This window comes from Callospermophilus lateralis, chromosome 13 (assembly GCF_048772815.1).
Source record: "Callospermophilus lateralis isolate mCalLat2 chromosome 13, mCalLat2.hap1, whole genome shotgun sequence".
NCBI lineage: Eukaryota > Metazoa > Chordata > Mammalia > Rodentia > Sciuridae > Callospermophilus > Callospermophilus lateralis.
Window position 1 is genome coordinate 38516647 of NC_135317.1, and position 24652 is coordinate 38541298.

At 38.0% G+C, this 24652-nt stretch overlaps 1 protein-coding gene across 1 annotated transcript in view; it reads left to right on the forward strand.

The window, feature by feature from the left end:
- Cubn (cubilin) overlaps window positions 1–24652 on the forward strand; it is a 274311-nt gene that overhangs the window by 180407 nt on the left and 69252 nt on the right. The window contains exons 41-51 of the mRNA XM_076831399.1: window positions 1040–1186; window positions 3438–3628; window positions 3791–3974; window positions 9331–9505; window positions 10644–10822; window positions 11968–12177; window positions 12808–12948; window positions 13735–13916; window positions 18760–18931; window positions 20030–20236; window positions 22596–22742. Of these exons, the coding sequence (XP_076687514.1) occupies window positions 1040–1186; window positions 3438–3628; window positions 3791–3974; window positions 9331–9505; window positions 10644–10822; window positions 11968–12177; window positions 12808–12948; window positions 13735–13916; window positions 18760–18931; window positions 20030–20236; window positions 22596–22742 (1935 nt within the window). The remainder of the gene's footprint in view (window positions 1–1039; window positions 1187–3437; window positions 3629–3790; window positions 3975–9330; window positions 9506–10643; window positions 10823–11967; window positions 12178–12807; window positions 12949–13734; window positions 13917–18759; window positions 18932–20029; window positions 20237–22595; window positions 22743–24652) is intronic.

Here is a 24652-nt window from a genome sequence, read left to right on the forward strand (position 1 = left end):
AGCCTAAGTAGGAAATAATAGTATGAATTCCCATGTTTTGCTACTTTCTTTAGAAGCCTTGGGGCTAAATAGTGACATTGTGTGTATATCTATGGCTTTAAGATCCAAGGAGAAAATATTTATAATTCTAATACGTTGATTCCTTGTTGTCTCCTGAATCTCTGGCAGAATAAGTAGAATTAAGGGGTAATAAGTTGGCACATTTTCCTTTATATGCAGCTATCGTGTTATTATACAATGACATTATTCATGAGGGACATGAATAATGCTGATATGCAACGTGCACAAAGTTGTGCTTCGCTATTTGCATGGGCTGGAACGAAGGAAAAACAATTGGGAGTTCATAGCCTTCACATCAGTGTTTCTCAGTGTGGCCCTCGAATCAACAGCACCGACACCTCCTGAAAACTAGTTAGAAAGGCAGATTCTCAGAAAAAAACAAAGATGTGTTTGCTTTTGACCCACAGGTTGCTAAATGTGCAGGTTTTTTTCTACCTTAGACCCTCACCCCTAGCCTATATCCTCTTCACCCTCTAGTAAGAAAAATCAAATGGTAGAGATCCCCATTGATAGAGGATGGACACTAAGACTTAAACCAGTCCTATAAACATGAGATGAAAAACTCCTCCCTTCTCCCCCAACTTTTTCTATCAACAATCAGCTATCAGCACATGGCCCCCCAAAACTATTATCTTTCCTGACATTAAGGCATTCCTATGGATATTAAAATTTAGATTTTTTTGATGTCATGTAATAGGTGAATCCTTGTGTACATATTCTGAGTGTTAGGCATCTGGTGGAAGCCTTTTAAAAATCTTCAGTAGGAAATTACATCAGTGAAGTAAATTATGTTGCTCTTTAAAGATTAAATTCTAGTGGCTTGTTTTCTGTTCCATCAATAACTTTTCTCGGAAGCCTAGACTCTGGAATCTCAAGTGTTCTGAGAAATATGTGTGAGCTACTTTGGCTGAGTTGTAAAGGATGGGAGATTCTTAAGACATCGCCTTTTCACACTGATGTTTCCTTTCTTTGGTCACAGGAGACAATAACTTGGCTCAGCCGCTAGCAGTTGTCTGTGGCAGAGAGATCCCTGGGCCCATCCGGTCTACTGGAGAGTACATGTTCATCCGCTTCACCTCTGACTTCAGTATCACTGGGGCAGGCTTCAATGCCTCCTTTCACAAGAGTAATGTGTTCAGACATTTGTTTCCTTTTATCTCCGCTCACCTCTATCTTCTTTCTCTCTAATATGCTCTGCTCATTTTCCCATGCCAGGACACACACAGGTTATAGTCAGAGGACACAGGTCTTTGCCACCTCTGGATGCCCATCCATGTGTCAAGTACTGAGTTTTAATATAAAGCACTGAGACTAAGTTGTACAAAAGGGTCTCCTGCCTTCAGGTCTCTGAGTGGGACATCTCATCCCCAAAGGAGGTGTGCTCACGGTGGGCATACGTATGAGTGAGACCTTTGACATAATTTCTCAGCCTAGCTGAGGGATGGAACTCAAAAGAAAACACGTATCCATAACACATCAAAGGAGAAATAAGTCAATGTTATCTTCAATCCAAGAAATGACAGGTAAACATGATACAGAAAATATCTTCATAAATGCCTTGGTTGAAATCATCCATTCCAAGATTGGCAGGAAGAGTTTGTTGCTCTTGAAATCTGATTTTGATGAGTCAGAGAATGTGTACAGTCTGGAAGATTCTGTCATGTGAGTATGATCAAGACTTTCAGAGCCTGACAACATTGAAGTCTCATAATAACTTTATTTATTTATTTAGGTACCTGGGGTTGAACCTAGGGGCACTTAACCCCTGAGCCACATCTCCATCCTTTTTACAAATTTTATTTTGAGACAGGGTCTTGCTGAGTTGCTTAGGGCCTTGACAAGGCTGGCTTTGAACTCCCAATCCTCCTGCCTCAGCCTCCTGAGCCCCTAGGATTACAGGTGTGTGCTACCACATCCAGCTCGTAATAACTTTAAATCCAAACTAAATTTAAAGAAGTAGTCAATATATTGACTCTCATGTGTGAAAAACATTATCTTAAAGCAGATTCTGAGTCTAATATTAAAAATAAATCTAATATTTTCTTCATTATTGTATATAGCTTTTTAGAATCAGGGAAGCAGGCTGTATCATGGTTTAAGAGACTAGACTTTGGAATTAGATGGATTAGAGATAAATTTTTACCTCTGTGCTTTAACTAGGTGTGTGAACTTTCCTCACTCACTCTCTGATAAGCTGTCGAGTCCCTAACAAATGGAAAATTAATGCCTGCTCCAAATACTTCTCACTCTCTCCCAACTGTATGTGTGTGCCAACTCTCCTTTGTAAGTACGTGTGTCTCACGTGATGACACACAATCTACCCATCCACCAAGCCCAGTAATTTATACTGCTGCACTGCCTCTAGATTCCAACTACTTTTTCCATTTCCCCCTCTACCATCCTTGTCCGGGCCTCCATTTTCTCCTCGGACTGACAATCCCCTCCTTCTTAGATCTCGGGTTGTACTTTCCCTTGCCTGTACCCCTTACAGTCCTAGTATTGCAGACAGTGATCATTTTATGATTTAAACAAGATGATGCTACTCTGATGTGCAAGACCTTTAGTGTCTTCCTCTTACTTGGAATGAGTCCTTTGTACTTCCTGCGTGCCCTGGTCATGCTGTGCTTACGCTCTCACATTCTGCCTCATCCCTCTGATTTCCCCAGTGGACCTTTTAGCCTTTACAACACTCTCTGGAACATTCTTCTCTCACAAGGCCCACTTAGTTCCATTCTTCCTTTCCATCAGTCCTCTGCTCAAATATTCCTCCAGGACATATCTAACTTCCCCAGATGATAGAGTACGTACCCTTCACCCTCCACCCCTCCTATTTTTTTTAAAAAGATTCTCTTATATATTGTGTATTTTCTTGTTGCATCTTTTCCTCCTCTAGAAAGGAAGCTTAAGTTAGACATGATGGTGCTCCAGGCAGTTCGGGAGGCTAAGGCAGGAGGATCCCAAGTTCAAGAACAGCTTGGTAAATTTAGAGATCCTGTTTCAGAATAAAATTTTAAAAGGGCTGGGGATATAGCTCAGTGGTAGAGTGATTGCCTAGCATGCATGAGGTTCTGGGTATAATTTCCAGTACTACAAAAATAAACAAACACAAACAAAGTAGGATTTAGGAAAGTATTAAGTTATTTGTTCCTATTACTTCCCTCTGTATCACAGATCATAACAACAGCAACACAAATACCCAGCGGAGCATGCTCAATCAGTATTCATTCTGCCAATTGTTTCCCCTACTTATATCCCCTTCAGTTTCAAACCTGTTTCTATTGTCTGCCCTCTGAAAACTACCAAGAAAAATAGGACAGCCTAAAAAACCTGGTTGTCACTGTCCTTTTAATAACCTGCTTTTCTTTCTTCTTGGAAAGGCTGTGGTGGATATTTGCATGCAGACAGAGGGATTATCACATCCCCCAAGTACCCAGAGACCTACCCTCCCAACCTCAACTGCTCCTGGCACGTTTTGGTCCAGAGTGGTCTGACCATCGCTGTCCATTTTGAACAGCCCTTCCACATCCCAAATGGAGATTCTTCTTGCCGCCAAGGAGACTACCTGGTGGTAGGTCTTGCTAGCTGTCCTTTCTAATGACTGTCTCAGTAGACTTCATTTAGGAAACACAGTGGTAATTTTTGTCTCTTAGGACACAAATCAATAGGAGTTTTTTTTTTCCACTGCATTTTTCTCAAAATATAAATCTGCAATTTTAATATGTCTTTTCAGCTAAAAAATGGACCTGATATCTATTCTCCGCCTTTGGGACCCCATGGAGGAAATGGTCGTTTTTGTGGCAGTCATCCTTCATCAACTCTGTTCACCTCAGATAATCAAATGTTTGTTCAGTTTATTTCTGACAGTAGTAATGGAGGGCAAGGATTTAAGATCAGATATGAGGCAAAGAGTCTAGGTAAGTATATCTATTGAGATTAGATTTTAATTTTTCATGCAATTGCCTTACCTTCCTTGTTTAAATGGATTGGAGGGAAAATCATGGAAATTCTTCTTTTCTGAACAAAGAATAAAGCATTAATAAGAAGAACTACCTATGTGGGACACAGTGGCACTCATCTGTAATCCCAGCTGCTTGGGCAGCTGAGGCAGGAGGATCATGAGTTCAAAGCCAACCTCAGCAAAAGCAAGGCACTAAGCAACTCAGTGAGACCCTGTCTCTAAAGGAAGTACAAAATAGGGCTGGGGTTGTGGCTCAGAGGTTGAGTGCCCCTGAGTTCAATCCCCCTACCAAAAAAAAAAAATAGCTACCTATTATTAAGCACTCAGTATATGCTCGACACTTTAAATATCTCAACATGAATACTTTTTTAAAGAAAATATCGTTATTTTCCTTTTTCATGTAAGTAAAATAAGGTTTGGACTTTTCTAAGTTAACTTTTTAGAGTTAGTGACCAAAGTGACATTCCCTATATATACAAAATGAACTGTTTTTATTGATCCCTGAAATATCTTAGAACTTTCCATTATTAAATGTCCAGTTAAACCTAGCTATAGAAACATTGAAAGGATTATAATTGCTTTGTTTAATAATTTGTATGCTTCCATGGAAAAAACACTAATTCTAAATCTATTTTTACCCACTTAATTATTCCATATTACAATAGCAATCTTTATTTAATTAACTTTAACTGCATTTAATTATGACTAATTCTGTGGCAATAATTTGAGTTTCGTGATATTTATTTTTGTTTAGTTGACCAAATAAATAGGCATAGCTTCAAAAACAGGAAGTAGGATTAATGGAGAGCAATAGCAATAATCACTCTTTCAGGATGGTATTGTGATCTTAATTCCAGATTCTTGAATACATTTCAAAATACATATTAATCTCAGTGAAACCATAATTGTGCATTCTCCCAGATATGAGAATTTAAAGTGTCAGCCTCACTTCTTTTATTTTGGGAAAGGAAAGGAAATAAAAGTCTCCATTAATTATCACACACAAAAAAATCATCTAGTAGCTTGAGTAGGTTCCAAAGCAACAAGTGATATACATCTGTCACTCCAGCTGTGGTCCACAGAGAGAGCTCTAGTTCCAATGCTTTATGGTTGTGAACTCATCCTTCCCTAACCCCAGACTGAGCTTTGTGGCTGTTGTGAATGGTTTGATTTTACCTCTTTATGGAAACATTATCAGAATAACAGTGCGTAATGAGCAAACTTCAGCACAACTCTACTGTTCCATTCACTTATGGTTTTTAAGCCAACATTTCATGATAATTCAGATGCACTAGGGTTTACTTGACAACATTGCTTTTCTATTCCTTTGTAGACTCACACTATTCAAGTTGGTTGTGGCCATTACCTCTTCCCAATCTTGCTTCAGGCTTATGACTTTTCTTAATATTAGATTTAAACAAAGATCTTTTTGTTTCAAAACCTATTGTTGGACAACCCCAAACAAGATGATGATCACTCTTGTTTCTTCATACTAAGTTAATCATTTTCCCTAACTGGAACCAGGATGTTGCTTCTCCTGACTACTGGCTACTTTCCACCATGTATACTTTAAGTCCATTCCCATTTCTTTAACATATATTCCTGTGTGAATAACAATTTGACATCAAATTTTCCTTGTTTTATATCATCTTTCCCTAGAGACATCTCTTCACTGTGGTTGATTGAGATGTCTTTTATTCTCACCTCATTAATTGTCCCTTTAGTTAATTAATCAAACATTTATAAAGTGCTTCTTGTTGTGTAAGCTACCAAATTCTGTCAGGGAGTTCATTACAGTGGGGAAGACAGGCTAGCAAAGGCACAGTTAACATATGGCGTAATACATGTTAGGGGGAGGAATACATCAGGAGCTATGTAAACACATAGAAGAAACAGTCTAGCTGATGAGATCAGAGAAGGCTCCCAGAGCAGGTAGATGGACAGAGGGATCTGTCAACTAATGAAGAAAGGATAGGACAATGTATAGTCTCAGTGTTAAAAGATAAGGCAAATTCGGTTTTGAAAGAATTGACTACTGTTGGAAAATAGAGTTAAAAGGATGTAAATATGGTGATGAAGTAGTCAGGAATCATTATGCTCAGGGCCACAAATACCACCCTAAGGACAGAAGATGTTAGCCAGGAGGTTAAGGGGGGACATTGAAAGATTTTAATCCCAACCATGCATAGCATAATCAAATTAGAAATTGGCATTTCTGCATTATTGAAAATATATTGTAGGAGGAAAGGCTAAAAAGAGAGACCTGACCAAAAAAGTTAAGTGGGTAAAAAATATTAAGTTCTGAACTAAGGCAATGAAAGTAATAAGGCAGAAGAAAGGGTATACTGAAAGGTTTATAAATACAGAATTGAGTGGATGCAGGTCACTTGGATGTGGAAGGTGAGGGAAAACATGGAGGATCCGTGGATAATTACTGGGTTTCTGGCTGGGTGAGTGCATTTATTTTGTGAACATTTATTAAAAGCTTTCCATGTGGCTAATATTGAAGGATATAGCAGTAAACAAATGGAATCCATGTCCTCATTGAGCTTAATTTTAGTCTTACAGTACAGATAAGAAATAAGTAAAATATGTACTTATTGTAAATATGTCCTATGGTATAAAGTATGTAGGATGGGGCTGGGGTTGTGGCTCAGAGGTAGAGCGCTTTCCTACCATGTGTAAGGCACTGGGTTCGATCCTCAGCACCACATAAAAAATGAATAAATAGAATAAAGATATTGTGTCCATCTACAACTAAAAAAAATTCTTTAAAAAATAAAAATGAAGATATTGTGTTCACCTATAACTGAAAAAAATAAATATTTTTTAAAAAAATATGTAGGATTAAAAACAAGGTAGTAAAGGTGGATACGGAGTCCCAGTAGCGGGGAGGCGAAGCCAGCACTCTTGGGTGTAGAACTCTGGAAGGGTAATCAGACAATTCCAGTTTAAGACATGTTCAGTTTGAAATCTCTAAGTTAAGTACAGTGAAGATGTGTGGTAGGATGTTGGGACATGAGTCTAGAGGTCAGAAGAGGGATCTAGACTGAATTTGTAACTATAGGAATCATCAAAATATTTGTAGGTGAAGACATGAGGCTATAACGTTAATCAGATGAGGGGTGACGGCCCGTGTCTCATTTGGGGGTTCTTCTTCCTGCCAAGGAGGGTGTAAGCCATCTGAAAAATTAACATCTAGAACAATTAGTGAAGAACAAAAGACAGAGTCAGAAAGATATTTTTAAAAGTGGAGCCCCTGATAGGTCTAGTCCACATAGGAAGTGGAGCTAGACAATAGCAAATGACTCCAGAGGTTTATTTAAGGGGGCACATCAAAGGCAGGGATAAAGTTTCAAGGGCAGAGTCTTGCTTCTTCATGTCTTTCAGTCAGCAGGTTGATTGGCATCTTGGCGGGTCGCACCCATCTCAGAGATGGCTGTGAGACTACAATAGGTCACCCCATCTCCCGTGCTGTGTGGGACATGGCAGAGCGGATTAGGAATTCACAATGTCTCTGGGCAGTCTAACACAGAGAAAATAAATGTCCATTGGTAGTTCCCAGACACCAGATGTTCCTATTCACTACTAGACTGCGATGCCGACAAAGTCCATGCACAGCCCACGGACAGCTATCAACAATCAGAAAATTATTTAGAGGGAGAAGATGAAAGACCTACAGAAAGATTCCTGGAAATCTCCAGCAATGTCAGGAAAGCCCTGGAAAGAGACACCCAAAGGCCAGAGGAGGAGGGTGGATAGGAGCAAAAGAAGAGGAACTTGGTGTCTACGAAGCTGAGGGATGCAAATGAAAGGAGGGAAGAAGTAGTCAACCATCTTAAATGCTATGAATATAAAATAAGTATTAAAAAGGATCTTTGGGCATCCAGTTTCCAGGTGATTGACAGCTTGAACAAGAGTGCTTGATAGTTTTGAAGAATGAAATATTTGGTTGGGCTGGGTGGAGATTAACAGCACTGGAGGAGAGAGGTAAAGCACAAGATCCTTGAGGGGACTGAATAGGATGGGGTCCTGATCCAAATGCAGGAAGATAATTGAGAAGAAGAGGGTAGAGATGCAGGTGAATTTCTTCAGGATGGTAACAGATAGGAAATTATAAATTGACAGTATTCTTATTTGGAATTTTTTGTATTTTCTTTGTCAAGTAAAATTTCATGTAGCATGTTGAGAATCAAGAGGGAATGGGGAGAATAAAGGGATCAGGGAATAAAGTTTCACATGACTATTGTCATTTTATGAAAAGTAATGGACAAATTGTTTATATGAAAAGTAGTAGGAGAATAAGGTGGCAGAGCTGAGACTGGGGAACATTTATACTCAGTGGCACTATTTGCACAAATAACTTGAACACAACCGCGACATTTTGCAAGGGGAGTCTGAAGGAAAGATATGGAGCAAGGGAGGTAAAGACTGTCAAAGGGCTTTGCAATTTGGGCTTTCAGAGACTCTGGTAGTTCTAAGTAATGGCAAAATTCAGGATGTGTCCATAAGCAGCTGAATAGCAGAGGAAGTATATAGCTTGAGTTTAGTAGATCAAGGATGTGTGGCTGAGTCATTTAACAGGTTAATTTCATTGGCATGGTAAATGGATTTATTCTTGCCTAGTTCGTTTGCTGAAATTGCCAAAGAATAATTATTGATAAAAGAAAGGTAGTTTTATACGGTCCTTTGGTGTTTTAGAAAAGATCCTTTGTTCTTTGTCTTCTTGGCGGGGGGGTGGGGAGACTAATAAATCCTTTTATGTCATCTCTCTCTTGCTCTTTAAATGTACCTAAATCCTGAAGATGTATAATGAATGGATGTCCAAAAATTTGTACAAATATATATCTGCTTAGTTTTAAAAGCATATCAAGGTCATGGCTGTACTCCACTTAGCTGAACAATAACCACCAGTTTATTTACATGCTCAACAAAGTGGTGGAAATGAATGCATGCTTCTAACATGCTGCAGAAACTGTGTCTGTCATTTTGTTGACTTTAAGGAGGAATTAAGTTTCCAACAAGATAGGTGGCAAATTAAAAAGTGACACACCTGGAGCTGGGTGTGGTAGCACACACCTATAGTCCCAGCTACTTAGGAGGGTAAGGCAGGAGGATGGCTTAAACCCAGGAGTTCAAGATCACCCTGGTTCAACACAGTGAGACTCCTTTCAAGGAAAAAAAAAAAAAGATAATTCCAGATGGAAGGAAATGGAGACTGGAAATGAAGATAAATTGATTTTAGAAAATGATTGTAGCAATGAACTGTCCTTCACCAGACTGTAAATTGATTTAACTGTGTTTCCTGACAGCCTGTGGGGGCAATATCTACATCCATGATGCTGATTCTGCTGGATATGTGACCTCCCCCAACTACCCTGGCAATTATCCGCAGCATGCGGATTGCATTTGGATCATAGCTGCTCCTCCGGGAAACGCTATAAGGTTGCAGTTTGAAGATCAATTCAATATCCAAGTAACACCCAAGTAGGTCACCTCTGTTTTCATTTTTCTCTCATCCACGCTCAGTACTCTTTAGCTGTCATGTCTCAGAAAAATTCATTTCTTCTTTTCTTAGCAGTACACCCTGTATAGGAAATCTAGGGACAAAGGGACAAGCTTGGTGCCTTGAGCCTGAAAACCATGCCTGGCAGCCACTCTCCTATCGGCTGAGCAGATTATGAAAACAGATATTGCCCCTTCTGACCTTTCAGACATCCTCCAAGAGACATTGAGGGCAGCTGTTTAAGATTTATGTTATCTGTTGTTCTTCCCACAGGAAAAGTATAGTGCCTCTGGTAGATGGGTATTTATCTTCCCAGTCTCATATTCAATGTCATGGATGATAAAATATCTATTTAGCAAATGGGAATTTGTGTTAGGTGGCACCAGGGGTCACAAGAGTCAGAAACAGCACTAAAGCAAATATTGGTTTCTTAAAGGATTACAACCCAGAGAGTATATCTTACTATGTCTTAGGTAGTCCATAAGACACCATCTATGGTTTTTCTCTTTGTTTTAACGGAAGTGTTTATACACTGAATAAATCCATATGTGATACAAAACTTGATAGTAGAGTTTTGCTTCCCATTTCTGGGCGCCAGATATACTACTCTCCCACTCACTGTGCATTAATTGGCTGCTTTGACTTTCTCAGGAAACATTAAGTAAAGACTTGACCTAATTTTATGGATGGAGAAAATTCCAGCTGAGGCTCTCCATTATCCCCTGTCACAGAGCTGCCAAATAAGAGTTCAGATTTCCATTGTGAAATGTATCAAATTATCATGTGAAACATAACTCCAGTTATCTTGAAATCCACAGGGGTTAGTTTGAAAATGACTTTTTATATTTGTAAAACTAAAACAGAATTTGGAAGGCAAATAAATATTCTCTAGTGTGATACATGGAAAACCTGTCTTTCTGAGCTATTAATGATTGTATTATCATCAGAAAAATTACAGCATTTTAAAATGACATGAAGCTTAAATGGACTCTATCATGATATCTTATGCTATAGAAATGATGCATAGTAATCTCCTTAGAGAAAAGTAGTGAAGTCTTCATTATTTAAATAAGTCAAAGCTATTGGCCTTGTAAATTTAATAAATCTCCCCCCCTTTAGTTGTTCTTCTAGTTACCTTGAGTTGCGGGACGGAGTTGATTCAAATGCTCCAGTACTTTCCAAATTTTGTGGGATATCTTTGCCCAGCAGCCAGTTGTCCTCAAGAGAGGTTATGTATTTGAGATTTCGGTCTGACAATAGCTCCACTCACATGGGATTCAAGGCCAAGTATTCTATAGGTAACATTTTATTTTTACATTAAATAAGAAAGTAGTAAAATGAATGTGTTCCAATTTTTAAAAATAAGTCTATCTGCATAATTTTAAGAATTATTTAATGATAGAAATAAGAGTATAATGTTTAAAACTGAAGTCATTTATCAATTTTAATTTCTCCCTTCATTTTTATTTTAAAACACTATATTTTTTAGTAAACTAGTCTATTTTATATTTTTTCTAATTTGTGAAAAATATGTTCAGTTAATTATTTTCCTTTTTATCACGATATAATATGTATATCTACATACAGCATAAGTTTAAATGATAAAATTATTTAGTAATAAAACTATTGGATTTAGAACAGTGACTGAACACCTACCTCATCACTAATAGAAAAATGGAGAGTTTTTTCCCCCAATCTCAAATGCCACATCAGTCACTGAATTAAAAGCAGATATATTTTCTTGGTGTTTGATTTCCTTATTTTAAAAATGTACAGTAAGTATACATATTGAAGATTAACTTCAATTTGATGATTATGACATGACAATTATTGTCTGGAGGGGGTCTGGATACTAGCCAAACAAATATTTTATATAGCAAGAATTCAGAAAGCCTAGTTGTAACAATATTTAACTTGTACCATAGGTCATTTTATATCCAGAGTCAAGTTGTGTATAATTTAATCTAGCTGTCTCTTCTACCTGATAAAAAAATAACTGAATAGTAATTTTCAAGATCCTGAGATACCAGTTACTACAACACGATGTTGATTTGACCAATAAACTAGAAATAGCAGGCATTACCGATCAATAGCAGTACCCCTTCCAGCTATGCCTCTAGAATCATCAATCTATCAGTCTATCAGTTGGTCCATGAAATGACATTTACTTGAAACTAATAGCTCTCACATAGTGTCCCAATAGAATTAATGTGACATTACAGAATACGCCATTCAATGGTCATCTTCCGTTTCCCATTATTGATTGCACTTGAAATATTATTTCTCCTTACATCAGCAGTAGATTCTGAAAAATGAGAGATTTAGCCACACATGTTCAGAATTTTAAAACTGCAATTTATATTCACTTTACACGTAACAGTTTTCAAATATGCTGGTCTAATTTAAAAAATGTGGTAGAATATTGCTTTTTTTTTTTTTTTAGCCCAGTGTGGAGGAACAGTAACAGGGCAAAGTGGCATCATTGAAAGCAATGGATACCCATATCTTCCCTATCCAAATAATGTATTCTGTCAGTGGCATCTCCAGGGCCTCTCAGGACACTATCTCACCATCCATTTTGAAGATTTTAACCTTCAGAATTCCTCTGGCTGTGAAAAAGACTTTGTGGAGATCTGGGAAAATCATACTTCGGGTCAGTGAAATATATCTGCTCTCTTGTGGGTTGTTTATTTTCAAATATGCTTATTCAGCCTCTGAGGTTTCTCTGCTTCTGAGAAAAGCAAAAGAGGTCAGTCAGCTCTGGGCAGCACCAGCAATTCTCTCCCTCTATTCTGTCCTTTCCCAATGGACAACCAAAGCCATAGGTGTGTTCTGTAGCTTATTCAGGAGACCACACTGAGAGAGCACTGTACAGGGAGGATGTCTTCTTCCTGCTACAATCCCCCAGAGCCATACGCAGTTATTTGAGGGGCTCCCTGGAGCATAAAGAGAGAAAAAGGTAATGTGTGCATGCCTCTTGGTATTAAAAGAGGCACACTTGTCACTGTTGGTTCTTGTCGTTTATCTAACCAAATGAGCTTCCTCACCCGCTGAGACTTTTCCTTTAACCAGTTGCAGTGTTTGCTTTTTGCGCATCGTCATGTATTTGAATATGTTGACTTTTTTTTCATGATTTTTGTCATTTGTTATTTTCTTTATGCATGCAGAATATCTCAAACAGAGGTTAAATGAAACTAATCACCTGGAGATACACACACACACACACACACACACACACGCACACACACGTATATGGATACATCTAATTCTTTGTCTATCACAGGAAATGCTTTGGGCAGATTCTGTGGAAGTGCCATTCCTGATGACATAGACACTTCTAGCAATGTTGCTTCGGTCAGGTTTGTCACCGATGGTTCCGGTATTGCCCCAGGGTTCAGGCTGCGGTTTGAATCCAGCATAGGAGGTGAGTTCATTGATTCATTTTAAAAAAGGTGTTGATTACTTATAATGGATAGGCACTGGTGGTAAAATAGTTTGAAAAATAAAGCATGACCCTTGGACCTTATGGTTAGTAGGGAGGCCTATGTTAATTACCAGTCACACTAATAAATGAAAAATTGCCACTGTGATAGGGGGTACAAAGAGAAGTAATTAGGACCATGAGAGATGTAATATGGGCACTAGAATTATACTGTGGTGCACATTTTAAGAAATATAGTTTATGAGTCCTAGAGTTATTCAGAATTGGCATTCCCAAATACTCTGACAAATCCAGGTAAAATAAAGATCTTTGTCTAACCAAACTGAATAATTACATTAGCCTGTTTAAGTTCAATATATTTATTGGTCTTTCATGTATCTTGGGCCTTGATGATAATTAAAATTCAACTAGCAAACTGTCATCCATGAAAGCAGATTAAATGTTAATAGAGATCAGAAGTGAATACAAATGTTCTCTAGAAGTGTTCACAAACATAAAGTGATAAATTAGTAAAGACAATTATTTTGTCTAGAGGGATAATTAAAAATTAATTTTGAGAGGTTGGGGCTGTAGCTCAGTGGTCGAGTGCCTACCTAGCCCGTGTGAGGCACTGGGTTTGATCCTCAGCACCACATAAAAATAAATAAAGGTATTGTGTCCAACTACAACTAAAAATATATTTAAACAAAATTAATTTTGAGAGCAAAATTATGGAAGGAGTCATTTTGATTTGATTGAAAGTTTTTTCTATTCTTTCGCCTGTTTCAGTGTGTGGTGGGGATCTACAGGGCCCAACTGGAACATTCTCTTCTCCCAACTACCCGAACCCAAATCCTCATGGCCGAATCTGCGAGTGGAGAATCACTGTGCAGGAAGGAAAGCAGATCAGCCTAACTTTTAACAACCTGCGGCTAGAAGCTCATCCATCCTGCAATGCTGAGCATGTGACTGTAAGTGCTCTGTACCATCAGAGATATTATATCTCATTGTTTAGGGAGTTTATTGTTCCATAAATCATAGTCTAAAAACTAGGTCAGAATATTGCCATCTATGCAACTATATCTCAGACAAATTCTAAGTATTTCAGAGAGAACAAAATCACTATAGACTACCAACATAATTGTTAAGAATGTCTCTGAGGGCCTATCAGTTTTCACTCTGCGTGTCAGGATCATAGGATAAATTTTTAGATCAAATAAATGCCTGTTACATTTGGCAAAAGAGTGTAGGCAGAGAAGCTGGACCTTAGGTAGCACATGGCTGGATGGGACCAGAGTCCCAGCACAAACTATCCCCTAAGGTCTTAATCAGCTGTGTGGTTCAGTTATAAGGGACTCTTAGTGGAAGGCCGGGGCTACCTACTCTCCAAATCACCACCTCAAATAGTTAAAAGTGTTGCTTTTGCAGTCTTTGTTATTTTGGTAAATGATTTCATTTCCATTTGCTTAGATCAAAAGAAAATTTCTTCCTTCTTTCCTTCCTTTTTGCAGTGCTAGGGTCTTGTGCATGCTGAAGGACTGTGAGTGGGTCAGGAGGTTGCTGGTTCTTGAACCCAGGGCTCCACACATGCTGGGCAAATGCTCTGCCACTGAGTAACATCCCTAGCCCTTAAGTCTTAATGTTTATTTTGGAGCCCTTGGTCTCATACCCTATGTTGCATCTAGAAGTAAGTCCCACTGGCTACATCTTTAAAAAATACCCAGATTCTAGAAACTCATCATCATATCCACAACAACCACCATCACCACTCACCTGGATCATTTCACCAAATTCCTTACAGTCTCAATAACAGCAGCCAGAATGAGGGTTTCGAGCCTGATCAAATCACGTTGTTCCCTTCAAAATCCTTTAATGTCCTCTCATCTCACTCAGAGGAAAATCCCAAATCCTTATGGAGACCCACCCAGCCTGGCATTATCTGCTACCTGTCCCTTTTCTACCCATCTTTCTCACTCAAACTCCTTTCTGCTCAGGAGGATCCAGCCTCTTTCTTGGATCAGGAGGATCTTGGCCTCTTTCCTGCTTGTTGGACATGAGGTGCTCCCCCATCAGGCCTTCACAGTTACTGCCGTCTCTGTGGTTCCTCTGCAGATGGCTGCCTGGTCCACATCTTCACTTTGTTAGGGTCTCCAAATGATCTTGATCCACGGAGATTTCCCTAAGTAGACCCCACACAGGCTTCTCACTTCCCTGCATTTTTTCCCCACACCAGCTGGTATAGCTCATATTTATTTGTTCTTCTGTTTATTGTCTGTTCCCACCAGTAGAATGTAAACTCCATGAGGGGAAACGCTTGTTTTCAATCACTGCCCAATACCCCCCACACCTGCCCATCATAGAAGTAATTATTATTGAATGAAAGAAAAGTGGAAATTCCATTGTTAACCTTTTAAGCCCTTTTTTTGGTTATCAGTTTAATCATCTACTATTGGATAGCGAATTTCAAAAATGTGAAACATCTTGTGACATCCTGTTCTCACTTCGTATTGCCCTGAAATGATCACATTCAACTTTGATCCCAACTTCAAATACCTAAAGGACTGAAATTTCTTTTCTCAGATATTGAAAATATGGAACTGGTATGTGTCTTTTTAATTTGAGAGCTAGTAGGCATTGAGCTAAGATTGCTAATTTTAACAGACATTTTTTCCTATTATTGATTGAATAAGGATATAGAAAAAAGTGAAGTAAAAAAAGATTAACCACTCCCACCACACCATTTTTTATGCATTTTCTTATCTCTTCAAGGCAGTGCATAATTTTATAGAGTAATAATTATATAAATTCACTTGAATTCTAATTATAATTTGTTTTTCTGATGATCATAAATATAATAGGTGTTTATTGAACAATATTTGGTGAATTCAGAAAGTGAAAATTATAAGACATTTTGGGATTCTAAACTTATATTACTAAAATTTGAATGTATACGCTAACAGTTGCTTTTTCTCTTTGAAATTATTTTCATAGTTTAAATGAATTTGAATATCATAATTATTAAGAATCCTACAATCAGAATGTTTGCATCCTACAAGAAAGATAAAATGAACAGTCGTAGTTTTAGCATTCAAAGAATGAAATAAAAATCTTGACAACTACCACAAACTCTGAGCCAGGTCTTACTTGTCATGTAATCATTGATGCCAAAGGCATCTGTTTCCTTACCCTTTTGGCTACTTCTGGCATTTGTGCCATTGTTTATAAGTAACATTCCTCTTCTGCGACTCCATAGTTTTTTTGATCTTGAACATTCAGTTATGTAGGATGAGGATTCAGCTCTCCACCACCACCAGTGCTCATGAGGGGTGCGCGGTTTACATATTCTACCAACTTCCTCCCCCAAAACACACCCCACCATTTTTGTTTAAATGTGTTTTGCAACACATTGTTTGCAACACATTGTTCTGATCATGTGAGCACCATTCACAACTAAGCCAACTAGTGAAATACAGTCACATTTGCATGTGTTTTTTTAAGTAATGATGATAGTTGTATCATTTTTACATTTTCTGTGTTTTTTATGCATTGACACCAGTCCTGTTGCACTAATTCTTCCACACCTTTTGCACCCGGGTTGTGCACTCCAGCTCATGCAATAAAATACACCTATCAGTTCCATTTATTTTCCTTTGTCCATCAGCTGTAAGTCTGATGTCAGATGTTGTTTTGGGATTTTTCTCCACTACTAAATTTATGAGTCCCTTTATTTCTCTTCTGGGTGGGGTTCCTGTTTTTATAATACTATACATTGCTTTTCTTCATTAATTTACTGTTTTTGATGAGGTAAATGCTCTTGTAAGTTCCTAAGGAAGTTTACATGGGTGACAAATTTTTTGAGAATCTGTATGTCTGAAATCAACCTTATTTTATCCTCATTCTTTGGAATGTACATATTCAAATATTACATATATTCGATATATTTATATGACTAAATTAATCATAATTTTGAAGTTTTGTGTTGCTTCTTTGGGGATTAATTTTCAAGTTCCTGTCTCCTATTTACTGATATTGGTCTCTGCTTTTTAAAGTAGACATTTTGCTAAGTAGCTGATGATCCTTGGCTGTTCATTCCTATGAAACATTCCCGCCAAGAAAGAGAGAAAGGGGAAGGAAGAAGGAAGGAAAAAGAAACCCTTCCTAAGATCTGCAGATGGGGTGGGCAGCGCTAAGTGCACCCAGCTTTTCTACACCTTATCCAGCTGAACTGATTATTAAAATACCTCCAAATCCAGCCGGGTCTCTGACTCTGTTCAGATAGGGAAAATGAAAGCTATACCACCAAGTGTGTACCACAATGAGCCCCATGTCTGATATTGTTCATGCTCACAGCAAATTTAATACCTTGTCCTGAATCTCATTTGCCTACTTCTACCCTGTTGTCTTCTTGGAGTTGTAGTTTCTGAGTACAAAAGGGATTAGAGGGTCAAGAATGGAATAGCACCCTGGTTGTTTCTAAAGGCAAAAATCCATGTGATAAATGGATGACTGCACAATTTTGAGTCATTGTGATTCCACACCAGGGGAAGACACAGGCAGGCACAGAGGCCATTTCCAACATGTCCCATTAGCCTTGTCGTTGGTTATAATCCCTTTTGATTCTGGCAATGTGTTGCTCATTCCTGTTTCCAGTATTAGTGAAGTATTTGTCATCTTCTGTTTCTTTATTCTCTGGTTCAGCATGTGAAATCAGGGTTTGAATCCTAGTTTAAATATTCTTAGTCCTTTGAACTTCAGAAAATTGCAAATCTTTCTGTATTCTAGCATCTCAGTTTGGAGCATGGAGTGCTAGTACATGCCTGAGAGGGTGTGGTGCTGATTAAACATAATAGAAACTGTCGTTATGTCTGCTCAATACATCATAGAAAATTCTTCATCTGTCCTGTAACCCAGAAAACCTTTTAAACCTGAAGCCCTCAAAGAGCAAAATTTATTCATCAACTATAGTAAATAAAAAATCTTGCATCTCCTGTACTAGAGCCTTTTCTTCTCCTGCACAGCTTTAGTGTAATAGTGACATGAGTCCTTCTTTCTAATTGTGAGCCACTCAAATATTTTTTAAAAACAGGGGTAGCAATCACTAAATCAATGAATTATTATTTATTTATCTCTTTTGGCCCTATTTCAAACTCTGAAAAATGAGGCAAGCTAAAATATTCACTTGGTTTTGTATAGCAGCAGAGTGATATTTTCCTACTTTATAACTATGCAAGATAGAGATATTGGTTGATATTTTGGAATCAATATTACTCTAATTTATTCTTAAACAATCAAATGAGTTAAAAAAATGAAGTCTTGAATCCATAAGTAATTAAGAAGAAGCCGTTATATTTACACTGAGATTGATTTTTAAATTACTTTTCCAGGTGTTTTAAAATATTTGAGTCATTATATATTACAAATCACTAGAGATTAGCATGTAAGCTTTTTTTCCAAACATCAAAGGCCCTAATGCATTTTTAAAGGAAAACTATCCATCAGTGAACTCTGTGATCTATCACATAAGCAAGTGGCACATGTACTTCACATGTGTAGCACCCATTCCCTGTACAAAATATGTAGCAGTCATTCACTGGCCACCACACGGTAGGGGGCACTACTACAATACTTTCACTTTATTGAGGTCACAAAATGTGCTGGGGTAACACAGTGGTGTGTGGTACTGAGATAGAGTCTGTTAATTGTTAAGCAATTCATTTTAGCACAGTGTTGCCTTAGACGGAAGTGGCCAGGGCAACAATGAAATATTCAGTGACAAGGACTGCATTGCTCAAGGTTTAATTATTTTTCCAACAGGTATTCAATGGCATTAGGAGTAACTCACCCCAGCTGGAGAAACTGTGCAGTAGCGTGAATATAAGCAATGAGATAAAATCTTCAGGAAACACAATGAGAGTGGTGTTTTTCACGGATGGATCCCGACCATATGGAGGCTTCATTGCTTCCTACACATCCAGCGGAGACGCAGGTAACTGGGATGCTACAGATGCATCTCCCCTTAGTAAGAAGAACTACAGATGCCTCACAGTCTGCCAGGACCAGAGAAGCTATCTATGTTCTCTTGACTGGTTACAGCTGAGATCCCTAATATAAGACTAACACTCATAAACAGATAAAAAAAATTTAATCCCAACAGAAAATAAAAAAGCCTTCTGATTTCAGAAAGAAAACTGCTATTATGAATTACAAACTTTAAAAAAATGACATTAGATGAGCTTCTAGCACAATTACATATAATGTGCATCACTATTAGAATTAGATCCATATCCACAGTCCCTAGTCGATTGTTTTGTGCTGAAGACACGATACTTAGTCCCAGAGAGTAATTAATTTTATTTGAGCAGAACATACTGTATTGTTTCTTGGTTACCTATCCACATACATATTTACAGCAAAAATGAACAGAGGGGTTCACATTTGATATAGAATATTTCAAAATTAGATAAGATGTGGCTTTCGATTATAGATATCCTACTACTTTTTGGATTGGTGCTGTTATCTAAGGGTTTTTAAATTTAGGAGAAGTAGAATTGATTATATAAATATATATGTAGTGAATATATGTGTATATATATACACTTACGTGTGTATACTCATATATATGTGTGTGAATATATATGTGTATATATACATGTGCATGTATGTATACACACATATGTCCACTGGCACTACAGTGTTATGTACATTATCTATTTGATCCAATTAAATTCTTGGGTTATGTAAAGAATCGCTAATCAGAAGCCACTGGGACCTACCACCAATATATTGATTTAAATTAAATGTGAATGAACGATAAGCCCAAATTTGGAGATATAATCACACAGTCAAACCCATCCTCTAACAGGGAAATAAAGAAACTTTAGTTTGTCGGTTGTTCCTTTATTCACCCACATAAATTTCTTCCATTATTTGCGTGTCCTTTATGCGCAATTCTGACTGCATGTGGGAAAACAAGTCCACACAGAAACGGTGCTCTTGTTGTTTTGGTTACTGTTCCTGGGTGTTGGCATCTTCTGGTAAGGACAGAATCTCACTGTTCCTTTCTCTGCTGCCTTTTGCTTCTTAGTGTGCGGCGGGTCTCTGACCAACGACCCTGAAGGGAACTTTACTTCTCCTGGCTACAACGGAGGCAGTAATTACTCCGGAAACCTGAACTGTGAATGGACCCTCAGCAATCCGAATCAGGGAAATTCCTCCATTTACATTCATTTTGTGGATTTTTCCCTCGAAAGTCACCAAGACTGTCAATTTGATGCCCTTGAGTTTCGAGTGGGTGAGTTTAATCAAAGATCACACTTTCATTTATCTGTGGTTTTTTTCCTTATGCCTGGAAACCACCTACCAGGAAGCAAGTCAAATGGCTATTGCAATCTACTTTTTGCATTGGTGCTGTTATCTAAGGGTTTTTAAATAAGAGGCAGATGAGGAAAATGTGCTCATCCATAGTGATATGGATCTATGTTTACAACTAGACTGCACGACAGTTGATTGGTTTCCTAGTATGTGACACTCATCCAAAATAGATTCTGGGTGAGTTTCAGTGTCCCCTTTAACTATCCTGTACTATTAAAGACTCCTTCCTTAGGAGACTGGAACTTAGCACAGTCAGAATGTGTTGGCAGCTGTTTTAGTCAGCGTTTTCGCTGCTGTGACTAGAAGATCTGTCCAGTACAATTTTAGGGGAGGAAAAGTTTATTTAGAGGCTCACGGTTTCAGAGGTCTCAGTCCAGAAGTGGCTGGCTCCATTCCTCAGGGCTCAAGGTGGGGCAGGACATCACGGTGGAAGAGTATGGCAGAGGGAAGCAGCTCATATAATGATTAAGGAGCAGAGAGAGAGACTCCACTGGCCAGATACAAATGTACACCCCAAAGTCACACTCTCAACGTCCTACTGCCTCCAGCCACACCCCACCAGCCTTCAGTCACCACTCAATTAATCCCATCTTATGATTAATTCACTGATTGGGTGAAGGCATTGGTAACCCAATCATTTCTTCTCTGAACCTTCTCACGTTGTCTCACGTGTGAGCTTTTGGGGGATACCTCACATCCAAACCATAACAGCAGCTTACTGAACTTATAAGATTCACAAGGAGTCCTTCAAATTCTACTTAGGTCTTAGAGGCCTAAAAAAGTTTGTAATGTGGTGGAGAGGCACATGGGTTCTATTTGGGGGAATTATCCCCCAAGCAGTTAGGATTGTCTTTGTTTTCACAAGAGAAAAGGATCGAGGTAATTTGGTAAACCATAAATCTGTTAAGAATTTTAAAAACTGTCTCCATGGAAAATTAATCATTTCTTAGCAACAAGGCGTCGGTTATCCGTTAAGTTGCTCCTACTGTAACCCTGACACTTGTTTCCCAGTAAACACTAAGTAGATAAAGAAGAAAACAATATTGTAGACAACCTATAATGTCAAAGTTTGCAGAGTACTACTTTTCCCCAAAATTTTAAAGAAATGAAAGCCCAAATGGGAAGTTAGTTTGTTGGTGCAGATGCCTTGAAATTACAAAAGTCAGTGGTATCTAGCTGCCTTTGAGAACATGAAAGAGAATTTTCAAGAAGGAGAACATGGTGAAGTCTATGGTGACAGAGAATTGACCAGCTCTATAAAACTGATGAGTCTAGAAAAGCCTTATGAAGGAAATAGAGGTTGTAGTCTGAGAATGTTCTCCATGAGCCAGGTATGATGGCACACGTCTGTAATCCCAGCAGTTCAAGAGGCTGAAGTAGGAGGATCATGAATTCAAAGCCAGCCTCAGCAACTTGGCAAGACCCTGTCCTTAAATAAAAATGCATAAAAGGGCTGGGGATGTGGCTCAGTTGTTGAGCGCTCCTGGGATGAGTCCCTGGTACAAATATATATATATATATATATTCTCTATGACATTCTAAAAACCTCACTTCTATTTACCACTAAACCACTAGTCTATAGAATCAAGCAGAACAGCTGTATATTAAGTTTCCATCAGCTAAGTGCAATCTTCTCTTTATTCCCTCAGATTTAGATACAGCTAACATACAAACTTCATTGATTCATAAGGTCAGTGATGCTTATTTGTCAGAATAAATAGAAGATAAATGTGAGCTCTCTAGGCATTCTGTAAAGCTGAATCAGATTTCTCTGAAAAAAAAATGTTCATAAAACATATCCAGCTCAAATCAGACAGGTCTTCACCTGAGCACTAAATACTCTATTCATTTTAGTTGACTGAATACAGCAAAGAAATCTTTTAAATTTCAGGCAATTATCACCTTCATGTATTTTTTATCATTGTTGTGCCGAATTTCTTACGACCCCCGCTTTTTTTTGTATTAGTTGTAACTCTGTTTAGATATGCTGAAGTGATTATGAAAAAACAAATTGGAACAAATTGGCATCTATGGTGGAAATATATTTATACCAAAATACCAAAACAGAACTTTTTTTGTTGTTTTGCTTTACTTTGTTGGAGGAACTCTTTGTAATGGACAAGATGGAGAGGATCTTTGTGCAATGTCTGTGACAACATCAGAATTCAAATGGGTCAATTAATATCTTGAAATGTTTCTGATTTATTCCTACAGAATCCATTACATATGTTTCTCATAAGTTATGCAAATAATAGCACTTGGTGTATTATTTTGTTCAGGTGATGCTGATGGTTCCCTAATAGGGAGATTCTGTGGCCCCAAACCTACCCTGCCATTGGTTATACCTCATCGTCAGGTGTGGATACAATTTGTTACCAACGACCGCATCGAACATCCTGGATTCCTTATAAAGTATTCCTTTACAAGTAAGATTAATGATTCAGATCTCAATATCTGGCAAGAAAATGATAATTAAAATTTTGTTTTTTTTCATAAAAACATTCCATATACTTGGTTAGATTTATTTCTAGCCAACTATTAGTTTTGCTTCCAATGTCAACAAGATTTTCCAAATTGTGTTTATTAATTGACTATTGATACCTAGGAATTCTATAAGTTTTATATATTTATCTTTATTTTAGAGATCTTGCTATACTCTTTTTGGTTTTAATATTTTCTCTGTGAGTCTCTGTTTCTTCTATATTCCTCCAATTCTTAGTGTACAAAATGTATTTTTTTAAATAAGAAATGTGTATAAGATTTTATCAACTGTTTTTCTGCATCTATTGGAATGATCCTATTTTTTCTTCCTTTCACACATTAATGTGACAATTTTATTGAAATATTTTTTCTTGGTAAACTGTTCTTGAATTGCAGTGATAAACTATACTTGGTTATGATGTATGTTTTGCTCGTGTTACTGCATTTTATGGGCTAATATTTTATATTGCATTTGCATCTCTGACATTCAGTGCTGTTACCCAAAAAATCAGCCCCCAAAGTGCAGCACCACTCCTTAGTGCTTCCCTTGGTTATTAAAGTTCTTTCCAGTCCCTTCCCACTAACATGGCAGACCTTTTAGATTCCCAACTTTATATACAACATCTCAATTCCATTTTTCTCTGTAGAAGACCCCAAACTCTTATCCCAACTTCATGGCCCACATCTTTATTCTTAGTCTCTCAGACAACCATACTGCTTGAGATTGCCCTTGTGAATTTGAGTACATTTATTGCCAATAGATTTTGAAGATCCTTTTTCCTTTCCATTGAATTTGGCTTTGTTTTGCTTATAGTTTTGTTTACTGATTTGTTTGTGTGTGTGTGTGTGTGTGTGTGTATGTTATACCCAAATGTCTGCTTGGAGGAAGGAGTGAAATTGATAGTAAAGGACTTAATCATCTTGCTTGTCACGGGTTGTGTGTGGACTGTGTTGTGCATTGTAGCCTAGTGAGGGGATAAGTCTGGCACTGGGAACTTCCCGTGGCACCCCCACAGGGATTGAGGGCCTGATGCAGGTGAACTTCCCCCTCAAGCTCTGCCACACATTTCACACAGCACCTGAGATGGGTGTGACCTGCCAAGATGCCAATCAACCTGAGGACTGCAAGATATCACAAAGCAACACTCCGCCCTTGAAACCTTATCCCTGCCTCTGATGTCCCCCCTTAAATAAACCCTGGAGCCATCTTTCCTTTGTCTAGTTCCAGCACCCATGTTGTCTATCAGGGTCTCTGCCTTATGTAAATATCTTTCTTACTATTTGTGTTTTGTTCTTCACTAATTAATTTAGACTTTAAGTTTCCAGATGGCTTCCACCCTCCTCAGCAGGAAGAAGAACCCTCCAGTGAGACACTGGCCATTGTTACCCTTACTTGCCAGTTGATTTTTCTGTATCATATTTAAAACTAAGAGTCAGGCTCCAAGGAGCAGTATTATTTGTGTTGAACATCAGGTCCTACTGTGCTTTGCTATGATTTGTTAATATGTCATTTGATACCTGACTATGTGCTTATTATAAAGCGACAAGGTATTTAATTATGGGCCTGGTCATTTCTTCAAGCTCACATGTGTTTTCTCTAGCCTAGCTTTTCCGAGAAAGGTGATGTTACTTACTTTGTCTCTCGTGCAGTTACTGTCAGTTATCTTCCTTCTCCTTTGTACTAAACCTGAGGCTGTCCTCACTACGTGGTTCTGTTTAGCCAACACTATTTGGGAATCTGTTTCTATCCTTTCATCTAACTTTGCTTTTGTCCAGTTTCATGCATTTATTCATTTATCATATTTTTATCATAAAGTATGATGACTCTAAGCATTACTATGGCTTTATAGGTCCC